General features: G+C 40.3%; 1 protein-coding gene across 19 annotated transcripts in view; it reads left to right on the forward strand.

Annotated features, from left to right (window-relative positions):
* The window catches only part of NR1H4 (nuclear receptor subfamily 1 group H member 4), a 136,104-nt gene that overhangs the window by 63,748 nt on the left and 58,254 nt on the right, over positions 1-14,102 (forward strand). For 15 of the 19 annotated variants that reach the window (XR_014083435.1, XR_014083436.1, XR_014083434.1 and 12 more), the window contains 2 exons: positions 3,424-3,549; positions 4,333-4,470. Coding sequence is in view for 11 of the 19 variants with exons in the window: in XM_081595470.1 (XP_081451596.1) it covers positions 4,404-4,470 (67 nt within the window). In the remaining 8 variants the exon portion in view is untranslated. Of the gene's footprint in view, positions 1-3,023; positions 3,213-3,423; positions 3,550-4,332; positions 4,471-13,410; positions 13,520-14,102 lie in introns of those variants that run through there. The other 4 variants (XM_081595465.1, XM_081595467.1, XM_081595477.1 and 1 more) reach the window with 3 other exon arrangements.

A 14,102-nucleotide genomic window follows, 5' to 3' on the forward strand; every position in this document is an offset into this window, starting at 1 on the left:
CACGTAGTTTTTGTTGTTCAGTCTCTCAGTTGTGTCCGACTCTTTGTGACCCCATGGACTGCAGCACACCAGGCTTCCCTGTCCTTCACTATCTCCCAGAATTTGCTCAAACTCATGTCCATTTAGTTGATGATGCCATCGAACCATCTTATCCTCTGTCACCCGCTTCTCCTCCTGCCCTCAATCTTTCACAGCATCGGGGTCTTTTCAAACGAGTCAGCTCTTTGCATAAGTGGCTGAAGTATTGGAGCTTCAACTGCAGGATCAGTCCTTCCAATAAATATTCAGGGTTAATTTTCTTTAGGATTGGCTGGTTTGATCTTGCTGTCCAAGGGACTCTCAAGAGTCTTCTCCAGCACCACAGTTTGAAAGTATCATTTCTTTGGCACTCAGTCTTCTTTATAGCCCAGCTCTCACAGCCATACATGACTACTGGAAAAACCATAGCTTTGACTATATGGACCTTTGTTGTACATAGAAAGTGCTCATTAAGTCACAGGGTAATTAAGAGTAAAGCTGCCAAACCCAGGAAGGATCTGTCAAGAGGCAAAGAAGATTCTACTATCATGATATGTATAAAATTAAGTGGGATCGCATCCCCAAGGTACTCATTATAGTTATTCATAGTTTACTATGATATTACTTTGATTTTTAAATTTTTCTTCTATTTTTTATATAAGGCAAGAGGAAACAATCTTTTCCTACAAAGGGGCTAGATAGTAAATTTCGGTTTTGTGGGTCATACAGTGTGTGTTGCAGTTATTCAACTCTGCCATTGCAGGGAAAAAGAAGCCATAGATTGTCCAGAAACAAATGAATGTGTCTGTGAGCCAACAAAACTTTGTTTGTGAACATTCAAATGTGAATTTGATATAATTTTCATGTCATGAAATTTCTTTCTTCTGATATTTTCCCAACTGTCTGAAAACGTAAAAACTATTCTTAGTTCACAGGCTTTACAAAAACAGGTGGTAGGCCAGCTCTGGCCTGCAGGCAGTAGTTTGCCAGACTCCAGTTTAAGGTATGGGGCCCTTTATGCTAAGAGTGGGTACAGTATGAGAAGGATACACAAGAAACCAGCTCTGGGTGCTGGTAAGGGAAAAGGGTGACAGAACTCAAGGAAGACTTAGTTTTCAGTGTAGTGTTTGAATTGCTTGCCATGTGCTTGTGTTACCATTTCAAAAATTAAAGAGTTTCCTTTGTATGAACCCCCTTCAGAAATCATAACCAACAGACCTGATTTGAGCAGACTTGGTCAACTGTCTGGATTCTGGGAGATTTCTGTTGTTAGCTAATCAGAGGCTTCCCCGGTGGCTCAGCCTACCAAGGATGAGATGCAAGTTCAATACCTGGATTGGGAAGATCCCCTGGAGAAGGGAGAGGCTATGCACTCCATTATTCTTGCCTGAGAAATCCCATGGACAGAGGAGCCTGGCGGGCTATTAGTCCATGGGGTTACAACGAGTCAGGCACAACTGAGCACACACACACACGCAGCTAGCTTATGAGTATGAATGCAGTCCCATCAGTAGTGACAACTGAACTTTTACTGGTTTATTCCTCAGGACCTCTAGTTCCTTATCAAAGCCTACCTCTCCCTGTAGATGTTTTAGGAATGCCCTGGGGTCTCTTTATGTTTGTTCATAATCAAGTCTACTCTGGCCACTTCTTCCATTACTTTTTGTGTTCATGGGGGAAAGCAGTGCCCAACCAGTGGTCACAGTTCTTCTGCTGGGCACGTTTCCATGGGTTATGGTGATACCTAGATGGTGCCACTGTTTCACAGATGCCCCATAAAGGCCCAGAGTCCCCTTGGAGTCAAAGCTCCTGTGACTATGATATGTTGCAGAGCTGTTTGAAGGTGGGGATGGAAGTGAGATGAGCTCTCTCCTCCTTGTTGCATTCTTTTGGAAGATCTATCTTATAGTTCAGTATTTCCAGACTCATTTTTATCTATACCTCTCTCCCTTCTTAACTCAGAGAGTCAAGAAGACCTCTTGAATCTAATACAGGTTGGTCAAACACTGTGCCACATTGAAGATTACACATTCCTCTAAGGACTGAGGCTTTACTTTGAGGTGAAGATCATGGTTCCTGGTTCCTTCTGACTTTAGGATGAGTTTTCTCCTAACATGCCCCTTGGCTTATTGGACAGTAGACTTTGGTAGGGCCAGGCCGGTGGTTCACCAGATGGACTCAGGAATGTCTGCGTTCCCACAGTGGACACAGCTTGTATCATTTCTCAGGAGCTGCTCTCTCTCGTTTCTTCAGCCTCTCTGGTGTATTCTAGATGTGACCTAGTATTGCTTGTCTTTAAAAATTGCCCTCAAAACCACACATTTTCCTCCAGCTACTTCCCTATTTTGACTCCTTTTCACGCCCCTTTCCCTCCTAACTTCAGGGTGGTGAGAAGGCCTCTTGAATCTAATACAGGTTGGTCCCTACTAGAGCATCCTCATCTTTGCCTTCATCAGCGGCTTTCAAGACAACATGTAATCATCTGTGTATTCCTGTGATTGTTTTTTAATGTCTCTGTTCTTCATTATGGAGAAGGCACTGGCAACCCACTCCAGTACTCTTGCCTGGAAAATCCCATGGATGGTGGAGCCTGGTAGGCTGCAGTCCATGGGGTCGCTAAGAGTCGGACACGACTGAACGACTTCACTTTCCCTTTTCCCTTTCCTGCATTGGAGAAGGAAATGGCAACCCACTCCAGTGTTCTTGTCTGGAGAATCCCAGGGATGGGGGAGCCTGGTGGGCTGCCGTCTATGGAGTCGCACAGAGTCGGTCAGACATGACTGAAGCGACTTAGCAGCAGCAGCAGCAGCAGTGGCAGCAGTGGCAGCATTCCTCATTAAGCTTGATATCAAAGATCTTGGATGATATTTTTCCTGTTATTTTATTTTCAAAGATCCAGCACAGAGATTAGTTCAGAATAACTCCTCGATAAATATTTGTTGAAAACATTAAGCTTGATATCAAAGATCTTGGATGATATTTTTCCTGTTATTTTATTTTCAAAGATCCAGCACAGAGATTAGTTCAGAATAACTCCTCGATAAATATTTGTTGAAAACATGAATAAATGACTGCATACAACAAATGTAGTCTGGTGGACTACCTTACCAGCAGCCAGATGTCTGCTTAAACTGTCACTTCTGCTTGATCTGGAACATTTTGCTGAGTAAGGAAGAAACAGAGAGCTGTGAATAGTAAGGAAGTTCTAATGAAATAAATATTTGCCCAACAACCCCCCTGTATTCTCTTTCTGAGTTGTAAATATAAGTAGTTATCTGTAAATGAAATGATTTCTTGGTAAAGACAGGATTAAAAGTTTAAAAATCATCCTCAGAAAATGGCCTTGGAAAAAGTGTTCTGAGAACATACCTCGTCATTATTCAACTTTTTTCATTACTTTTTCAGGGGGTAGAAGACATATTGGAAGGAAGGAAGGAAGAACTAGAAATATAGGTAAAAGTGAACACCGCATCTCTTGGGTTTTTGGATATACTCTGGACATCTTCTCAGGATGAAACTTCAGACATTTGGGTGAGATTTACCACTGTTTTTCTTCTTGCCATAGCTTCTTTTACCCTAGATTAAATACATGACAAGGTAGACCATGGAAATGAAAATGTTAGCCCCTTAAATTTTCTCTAAAAGGCAAAAATAAAGATCTTGGGTGAACATCTTCTGAATGTTTTATCTGCTAATATGTTGCCTACTCAACTTAAGAAAATTCCAAGGAATTTCCCGGTGGTCCAGTTGATAAGACTCTATGCTTTCACTGTTGAGGGTATGAGTTCAATCCCTGGTTAGTCAACTAAAGTCCTATAAGCTGCATAAGTACAGCCAAAAAAAGAAAATGAAAAATTCTGTTAGGAAGTGGTCTGAAATCATTTTTGTCTCTTGCAAAGACCTGTTCATCTTTATGTAAAATTTAAGATAAATCATTGATTCATCCCACTTTTAATCAAGGCTTTTATATTTGTTTCTGTTTTTTCTATACATAAAATAGACATATCCAAAATATCATCATATCTTGCCCAAATGTACCAAGGGCTGAAACAAATGAAAATATGTGGTGTTTTCCCAGATAAATTAGAGAGTACCTATTCTGAAAGCATGTATCTTAGATATTTGTAAGTCCAAATGAGTGTAAAAATGGTAATTATCGATGAAAGACAGGTAAAGAAAAGCTATGATAAAATGTCTACAAAGGGAGTCTTTTGTTAAACATTAAAACTTGTTAAAATTAGCTTGCTCTGTCTGTCTCTTTCTTACTCATCTCCCCACCCTCCCCAACACACTATGTATTTATTTTCCTTTCAGGGGATTTTTTTGAAGACCACCATAACGAAGGTAATACATTCTCAAATAGAAAAGTTTGGATAGGATCAAAAATGAATCTCATTGAACACTCCCACTTACCTGCCACAGATGAATTTTCTCTTTCTGACAATTTATTTGGTAAGTTGTCAAGTTCATTCGAATATTAGTAAAAATCAAACTGCAATTTGGACATACAAAAGGAAAAAAACCTAACTGATAAGTCCAGAGAGAGTCCAAAAATTTTTTTTGTTCCGAGTACTCCTTAGACATTAGCTACTCTGCAAGATTAGAGATAGATCAGACCTTGGATTCACTGAACCTAATAGTCTTCTTTTTTATAGATGAGAACTGCAAGAGTCAGAGAGTTTTGTGGCTTGTCCAAGGCCATGAGGCTAGATAATTAACAGAGCTGGGAGTAGAAATATATTCCTGTCTAGGGCTAATTCTAATATTATTATAGCATGTACTAAAGTATGAAATCATGATTCTTATGGTTTAATATTATACCTATTAAAGGCTGAGGTTACTTGGATTATAGCTCTGTGCTACGTTCCCTTTCCACCCTTCTTCCGGTACCGGGGGAGATATGGCACAGTGTCAGGATTAGTCATTTAAACTGGATTGAGCACAAATTGTACTAAGTTGTTTTCAGTAGATCTGTAACTAGATGATACCATAAAATGATCTACTGCTCCACTTTATGCATTTATTAAAAAAACACCTCATTATAAAGAGTTTGAATTGAGAACATCAGCAAAATGTTGTCAGGGGCAGTATTTTGGGTGGGGTAGAGCAGCTTTCTGCCACTCTTAAAATAGTTCCCTTCTGCTTTGTAACTCTGCTGGGAGGCTTGGATGCTCTCAGTTTTTTACACTATATTAAAATATGAACCATGATCGATGATGATAGTGAGAATGCAAACACTTGAAGTTACACAAAATTCAATGTTTTAAGGCACCATCCCCTATTTGGTTGGAGAAATCCCTGAAAGATATTAATCAATAGCTTATACTTTACCTGCTAGTCATTAGCATTAGTGTGCAGTGGTTTATCAGGTCATTTCCAAGGAGGGGTCATTATTATCTCTTTACATGTCTACCTGCCCCCATTCAGTTTAAGAGCATCTAAGGGCAGTGACTATATTTTATTAATCCTAGTATCTACTTAATATATAAGAATCAAAAAATAAGAGGGAAAGATGTTTATCAGCAACTCTCAGAGAACTAAAAGCAGCAGTCATTATATATGAAATGCCAGTTCTCAAACACACTTGCTGCATCTTATTCCTTCCAGTTGGCTTTTCTTCATCCTATGGATACAGTCAAGGGCATGGGACATAGACCTCCATTTGCTTCCAGCCTACCCTTCTATGGGTTCTTAAAAATATAATGTATAGATATCTTTATAATATTTTATCTACTCATCAGAACTCATAGGATGATTAGGACTGTAGGTGCAGATCATAGACTAAGGAAATTTGCACTTGAGATGATTTTTTTCACATATAGGCTCCATTTCCTGCTCTGAAATTTTATGACTGCATGTTAAGATCTCTAAATCTAAACTCTGATGTCATCATTATTAAACAAATCCATCCAGCTTTAATTTGTATATACATTAAGAGGAAACTGTTAAGATTTTTCTTACAAACTAGTCCACTTTAAGCAAGCTCATCAGATTGAAAGCTGACCTCAGTGGTGGTGAGGTGAAAAAGAGGTAAGTAGATAGAGAAAAAGTTGTGAAGGAGCTGTCAAGTTAGAAACATCTGAAAATGATTTCTATGGAAGCATTGTGGTTCATGCTTTCTTTCAGTGGTGTTCTTTCCTCATCTCTCCTTTGCAGTACCACATCCTTATCCAGTTTCCTAACACTTTTTGTAATGTTTCTTAGAATACATAGCACAAAATGCATAAGCTGCAATGCAGGGCTGTTATTCTGAGTTGGAGAAGTTTCCTTCAATCTTCTCTATTAAGTTCTAGAGCCTGGTCTAAAGTTCCCCCACCCCCACCCCATACCTTTCCCTCGGGGCCTCCGTCTCACTCTGTTCAACGTACCTAAGCAAAGTCTGCCAAAGGGGAGGATGAGGAGCATTTTGTTATTCTTCCTGCCCATCTTCTTTTGTGTCTTGATGACACTGATGGATTCTCTGGACCTCCCACTCTGAGCCTAGGGTACAGAGCACCAAGGAAAAGACTGTGGCTCATGGATGAGTAGCCCACAGTACCTAAGTCACCACTTGTAGATCTTGAGATGTGCGCAAAATTCAAAGTTTAACTCAGGCTCAGCTAACTGGAGAGCTGGACTCTTTTCCTATGGTCTAACTGTGTAATGAAAACCAGCCATCGTGTTGTTATAGCAAGAGCAACTGAAGTTTATGGTATTGCATATGGATGGCTGTAATTTCTTCCATCTAGACATTGAACACTGACCATATGCTGGATGTTGGAATAAAGCAGGAAATAAGACAGGCAAGATCCTAGTGGAGAGTAAACTCTCAAGAAACAGACAAAGGAATAAATAAATGAAATAATATCAGGTAGTGGTGAGTGCTATGGAAACAACAAAAGAGGGTGACGTCGTAGCAACTGGAAGAAGGAGGCCGCTCTAACTTGTGTGGTCAGGGGAGGCCTCTGAGGAGCTGACAACTGAGCTAAAAAAAACAGTCTTAATCTGAAGAAGTATTCTGGGTAAAGGAAATGCAAATGCAAAGGTCCAAAGTCTAGAATGACTTGGAGAAGGGCCTTGTCTTCTCATTTTTATTGAGGGAAATTGAAAGAGTCTAGAGAACTGGCTCTGGACCCCATATTTCCATTAATCAACATTGGTGAAAGGAGATTATTAGGCTGGGAATTCTAGGACACCTAGAACTAGCATTCAAGTCCACAAATCTCTACAGTCATTGTGTCAGGAAGTGGCAACTTGGACTCAGTGGTACTCACCTGACATATGATGTGACTTTTAAGGTGGTCCTGGGCATGGTCCCCCTTCCTTCAAGTCACCCAAAAAGCCATAATTAAATCCCAAGACATTGACATTTAATTTAAGACATTGAGAAAGTGACGTAAATGTTACTCAACAAATACTGATGAGCACTCACTAATGGACTGTGGATACACTAATGACCTCGTGAATGAGGCCTTTCAGCTGCTTCCAGAGAGGACTGTGGGCCCCTCTAGAAGGCTTTGCTTAAGGAGAAGGGGAAGCCTTTCCATCTATATAAATTGTTACCCTGAAAAGCAGAGCCTGAAGCAAGGATTGTGTGCAGACTTTATGTGAGAGATGATCCTAGGGAGCAGAAGCCAAGGACTGGGGTGATAGGAAAGGAGGAAAAACCAAGACAAGGTGAATTATAGAGATCACTGCTATGGGCAAGGGGAGCTTGGTTGCACTGGGAGAAGCAGAGAGAATTGTTCACCAAGACACCAGGCACTGGAGAAGTTATTAACTGACCTCTGGCTCCCTTGGTTGAGGGTCACTCCGGGGGCATTAATGTCCCTGCACTTCTGGGCCGTGCTTTTGCTACTCCCAGTGGAATCAAGCCATGTGGTCTCCTGTGGCCTTGGAGAAGCTCTGGGCAAAAAGCAGAGATGTGCAGCTTGCTCTTGAAATGACAGGGTGCCAGTGTGAAGTGAGTCCGAACTTGTACATGATCCCCTGCTGAAATGAGAAGTGGGCCAAGGGTGTGCACCATCACCAGAGGGGCTGCCACACAGTGCTAATGGGATCCCCCCCTGATACCGAATCAGTTGGAAAGCCAGGAAACTTGGTCAAAGATTAATTTGAGTGGTTAAGAAAGACTTCTCTGATGAATGAAGAAGGCAGAGTCTTATGCAATTAGTACATAATAAAAGGTAATAATGACAAAGTCCACAGCTTCCCATGGTGTGACATAATGAATAGGGTAGAATGTGACATGTCAATTAAAATCTGTCTTCTTTTAGCAAATTGTGGTTTAAGAACTAAAGAAAAAAATCACAGAATTTGAAAGACTCAGAAAATAGAAAACCATTCTTATAATAACACAGAATAAGCAAGAAAAGGTACAATCTTTTTTTATTGGAGTGTAATTGCTTTACAATGTTGTGTTAATTTCTGCAGTACAACAAAGTGAGTCAGCTATATGCATACATATATCCCCTCCCTCTTGGACCTCCTTCTAACCCACTCCCCACCCCACCCCACCCCCTCTAGATCATCACAGAACACTGAGCTGAGCTCTCTGTGTTATATAGATAGCAGATTCCAAAATAGCCATCTATTTTGCATATGGTAGCATATATATGTCAGTGCTGCTCTCCCAATTCATCCTACCCTGTCCTTCCCCAACTTGTGTCCACATGTGCATTTTGTATATCTGCCTCTCCATTCCTGCCCGGCAAGTAGATTAATCAGTACAGTTATCCTAGAATTCCATGTATATGTGCTAATATACAAGATTTGTTTTTCTCTTTCTGACTTACTTCACTCTGTATGGCAGACTGTAGGTTCATCCACATCACTGCAAATCTTATGTTCCCATACCAAATATTTCAAGTACAATGAATCCAGTTCCTTTAGCTCGGTGTTACCGGGAAAAGTTCAATGAATGTGAGTGGAAATAAGTGATGAAATTGAAAGAAATAAAGTCTCAGAGGCAGTTGAGACTCTGAACTTCAGTTTTCTCCCCTATAAATGGGGGTTAATAATAACATTTCACTGCTTGTTGGAGGATTGAATGACTGTGTGGGAAAGTGTCCTGTAAATCTGAAGGCATCATAAAGCAGTATAGCTCCTCCAGGGTTTGAAATGTAGTTGTTACTATTTAAACTGTTGGAATGATAAGCACCACCCTACTTATTAAATGGAGGACATTCTGTTGATCTTAACATTGTTGAGTGCTAAGAATTTTCAAGGAGCCAACAGAAACCAACAGTATCAAGCTAAATTTCTGGGTGCTCTAAGGAAAAAAAACATGTTCTATCTCATGTTGGCGTTATAGCATTGTTAACAACAGCTATGGAATCTACATTTTTGTATTACTTTTATTATCGTTTCTAACAGTGTTTCCAAAGCCCCATTATGAATGAGGTCCAGCAAGTCACAGGAGGTCAGATCCTAAATAATCCTCTCCACTTACACTTCATTTCCTTTAGCTACTTCTCATTACGTTATGCTTTTCTCAGCTGTTGATGTTCATTTTCTCTGTGTAGCTTTATTTTTATTGAAATCTGGTTCTTGCCTATGTCTTTTGCTTAAATTAAAAGAAACTTTCAGATGTTGCAGAACCAGCCAGATGGTTTTAAATACAATTAAAGGTCTTGAGATGCAATGTTGTATAATATTTCTGACATTTGATTTCAAGTCTTTTTCCATCTCACTGAGTTTAACACAAGTCAGTGTAGTTCTGACCTGGTGGGCAAATCAAAGCTGAAAGTTTCCAGAAGATGGAAAGATACCATTGTCTCAGACAAAATGGAGCTTTGCTTTAGCCTTATTTAAATATTTTGTTACTACCTTTTATTACTTATATCTCTTCCACAGATTGAAGCAGTCTCTAGGATTTTTATTAATTTACTGTGGCTTTGGTTTTTGCTCTCCCAGGAGTCTCAGATCTGGCACTGTTGTGGAGAAGGAAAATAAATATCAGTAGAACCTTTCCCTATTACAAAAGAAATTACGGCTTCTTTTAGATAGGGCATGCATCATTTGGCGAAGAAGGCAATGGCACCCCACTCCAGTACTCCTGCCTGGAAAATCCCATGGACGGAGGAGCCTGGTAGGCTGCAGTCCATGGGATTGCGAAGAGTCGGACACAACTGAGTGACTTCACTTTCACTTTTCACTTTCATGCATTGGAGAAAGAACTGGCAACCCACTCCAGTGTTCTTGCCTGGAGAATCCCAGGGACGGCGGAGCCTGGTGGGCTGCCGTCTATGGGGTCGCACAGAGTCGGACATGACTGAAGTGACTTAGCAGCAGCAGCAGCAGCAGCATCATTTGGAAGAGATATGCAGTGAGGTACCGGCTGATCAGCTAGTTGGTGAATCCACTACCATCCAGGGCCTGGCTCTCAACCTTGCAGGCTAAGAAACAGGTCTCAAGGACTCTCAGGATAACCAAACTGAGAAAGGTTGACTATGAAATCAGGCTTCAAATTTATACATTTACAGTGATTAAAAAAGAAAAATGTGATCATAACCACTGCCATTTCTTGAGCCCTTTCTGTATGTCAGGCATCATGCGAAGTACATTTTAGATTGGTTAGTAGATTCTGCATTCAGTCCCATCTGTGCCAGTCCCATATCACTGGTATGAGGTCATAGGCAGATTACTTAACTTTGTGTGAGTTACTCATCTCATTTAAAGAATTCTCAGAGGAATGCCTGGCACATTGTAAATACTCTATTTGCCATTAATATTAATTCTCATAACACTTTTATAGGGTATATACCATTACTATTCCCCTTTTGATGATGAGAAAATAGAGATCTAATGATGTTAAATAATCTGCTAAGATTCCATAGAAAATGAGTAGACAACCAAAGTATAGTCCAGACCAGGAAATCAGAATTGAATGATTAAGGATTCAGGCTAAGAGAACATTCCTGTTCACCTTCTCAGTGGAGAAGATCTTTCCAGTGGGACTATATCACTCAAATCTGTTGGTCAAGTCTCTTCTCAAGGATAGTTCTCAGAAAATCATTGCTAGAGTTTGCTCTGGGACTTCCCTTTTTTATGGCATCATAGCTAATGCCCCCATTTGGCACAACTGGCATATCATTCACATTGCTCCCAAGTACCATCTACAACAGTGCTATCTAGTAGAATCTTCTGTTGTGATAAAAAATGTTGTAAGTTTACTTTGTCTAATGCAGTAACCACTAACTACATGTGGCTACTGATCACTTAAAAATGGGACTAGTGTAACTAAGGAATTAATTCTAATTTTATTTAATTTAAATTAATTTAAACTCTGGGAGTTGGTGATGGACAGGGAGGCCTGGTGTGCTGCAGTCCATGGGGTTGCAAAGAGTCAGACACGACTGAGCGACTGAACTGAATTTAAATCTAAGTAGCCATATATGGACAATGGCTACTGTTTCAAACAGCACACACCTTCGGGGAAAAATGTATTTTGAGGATTGAAAACATCTTTGCAAATGGTGATTCTTGGTTGAGCAATCCAAACTGAAATACACCCAGGAACCATAACTCTTTCCTGGCAATGAGGGGAGGTGTGCTTTAGCTTTTCCACTGCAAGGCTTTGAGTGAGAAGACCTGGGTTAGAGCCTTAGTTTCATCCCTTAATAGCTGGGTAACTTAAGACAAATCACATAACTTCACTGAATTGCCTTTCCAAGTCTGCAAAACAAGGTAAAAGATAGTTGGCATCAGAAATAATACCTTCCTCAAGGTGTGCAAGTAAGAATCAGGTGAGATAATGTGTGTGTGTGTGTGTGTGTGTGTGTGTGTGTGTGTGTGTGTGTGTGTGTGTGTGTGTGTGTGTGTGTGTGTGTGTGTGTGTGTGTGTGTGTGTGTGTGTGTGTGTGTGTGTGTGTGTGTGTGCTTAGTCACTCAGTCGTGTGACTCTTTGCGACCCCATGAACTGTAGCCTGCCAGTCACCTCTGTCTATGAGGATTCTCCAGGCAAGAATACTGGAGTGGGTTGCCATGCCCTCCTCCAGGGGATCTTCCCAACCAGAGATTGAACCTGGGTCTCCTGCATTGCAGGCAGATTCTTTACCGTCTGAGCCATCAGTGAAGCCGAATGCATAAACAGCCACTTTGTAAACCTGTAAAGGTTTTAGAAATGGCTTAGCAGTGATTATTATGTTTATATAGATCATGTTTGCCTTTTAAAACTGGTTTCATATTTATTATGTCATATCTTCACAACAGGTCCATGAGGGAAGTAGGGCAGGAATTATTATCTATCTTTTTACCATCTGTTGATATGTTTGGTTGCATTATCCCTGAGCTGAACCCCAGAACTACTGAGTCCTATTCTAAAGCCCTCCCTTCCAAAAAATAACCCGCAGTCACAAGCTTAGTATCCACAGGTTATGCCACAGAAATTGTTCTTACTCAGGAAGCAAACCACCCTACAATGTGAGTCCAAGGCTAAATAATTAAAATGTCAATATAATGATGATGGGTAGCCACCCAGTGTGCTAAGCATTTAATAAATATTATTTTATTTAATCCTCATAATAACTCTCTGATGTTGTGTGATTATCAGTCCCATTCTGCAGACGAGGAAATTGAGGCAGTAGTTTGCCATAGAGCTAGTGAGTGCCAAGGGAGCCTGCATGTATTAGTTTGCTAAGGCTGCTGTAATAAAATACCACATATTGGGTGGCTTAAATGACAGATGTATTGTTGTACCAGTTTGGAGGCTAGAAGTTCAAAATCAAGGCTGAGCTGGCTCTTTCTGAAGGCTGAAATGGATGGATCTGTTTCTGGCCTCTCTTCTTAGCTTATAGATGATGTTTCTCTGTGTCTTTTGCATTGCCTTTTCTTTGAGCTTCTGTGTCTGAAATACAGATTTCCTATTTGCATAAGGACACCAGTCATATGGGATTAGGAACCAATCTAATGACTTCATTTTAACTTGGTTACCTCTATAAAGACCCTGTCTCCAAACAGTGTTGCTGGGAGTTAGAACTTCCACATACTAACTGTGGGGAGGGGACGCAGTTCTACCCATAACACCGGGTATAAACCCAGATTAATTGGCCTCACACTGTTCAGTATTATGCTTTCGTGTTTCCTGACGTTACAGAATTATACCATTCTGTACCCTTTTGAGAGGAACAAATGCCAAAACATAGAACATGGCACTAGACCCTCGAATCCACTTTTAGAGCCACTGAACCAAAATCTATCCTCTGAAAATTCCTAAATTGGAACATGCTCCCCCAAAATGTTTATCTAAGAGGCTGGTTTCCAGCTTACTAGGCAATTTGGCATCGAGGACTTTTCTCATAAACATTTACAAATATTCTGCTCAGTAATGAAGTTAATGAGTAAACCACACAACCTCTGGCCTCTGTCACTCCTCACCTAGTCTCATTTTCAGTTGCTGTGAGTAAGCTAAGAATGGTAATGCAGTTTCAGGAGTTAGAAAATCCAGTTCAAATCAGTCCTTGTCACAGCCACACGTCTTCAGGATTCGCCATGGAAGTGATGAGCGTGAAGCCCGCTAAAGGTAAGAGAGTGTTCACAGCTGCTCACGGTGTAGCTTCTGCCAATGGACTGAGGAGACATGGGGGACTTTTGCTCGATATTTCAGCAACAGAGCTCCATCAAAGATGGCTCAGTCAGAACCAGAAGACTGGGGTGAAAAGCTGGCTGGGGTGATTTTTGTAGGGTTCAAAGTAGGTGAGTATCTCACAGAGATTAAATCTAAGTATGTTTTCCCTACAATTCTTCACTGCATATTGTGTCAAAGTAGCATAGTTCTTCCAAGTTAAACACTAAGCAGTTAAAGTATTAATGCCCTTGGACACTTGAAAAAACATTTTAAACTACATTGTTTAATGCATTGTTTTTAAAATGGCAAGTCTTAGATCCTAGTGGGTCATGACATCTCTTCTGTGACTTGTGACCAGCATTAAAAATTTAGAATTGAATAAGTACAGTATAAATATCAGAGTGCAGTCAGGGGTAAGGATAAGTGTTATTTCATGGAAATTTTGTTTCAGATTATTTATATATATGTATAAGTGTGTATAGGGATCATGATATAAGATTTATTTCAAACTGTGGGTTGTGGTGAGAAAAATAAAAAG

Source organism: Giraffa tippelskirchi, chromosome 4, assembly GCF_054371585.1.
Source record: "Giraffa tippelskirchi isolate mGirTip1 chromosome 4, T2T-mGirTip1v1.2.pri, whole genome shotgun sequence".
NCBI lineage: Eukaryota > Metazoa > Chordata > Mammalia > Artiodactyla > Giraffidae > Giraffa > Giraffa tippelskirchi.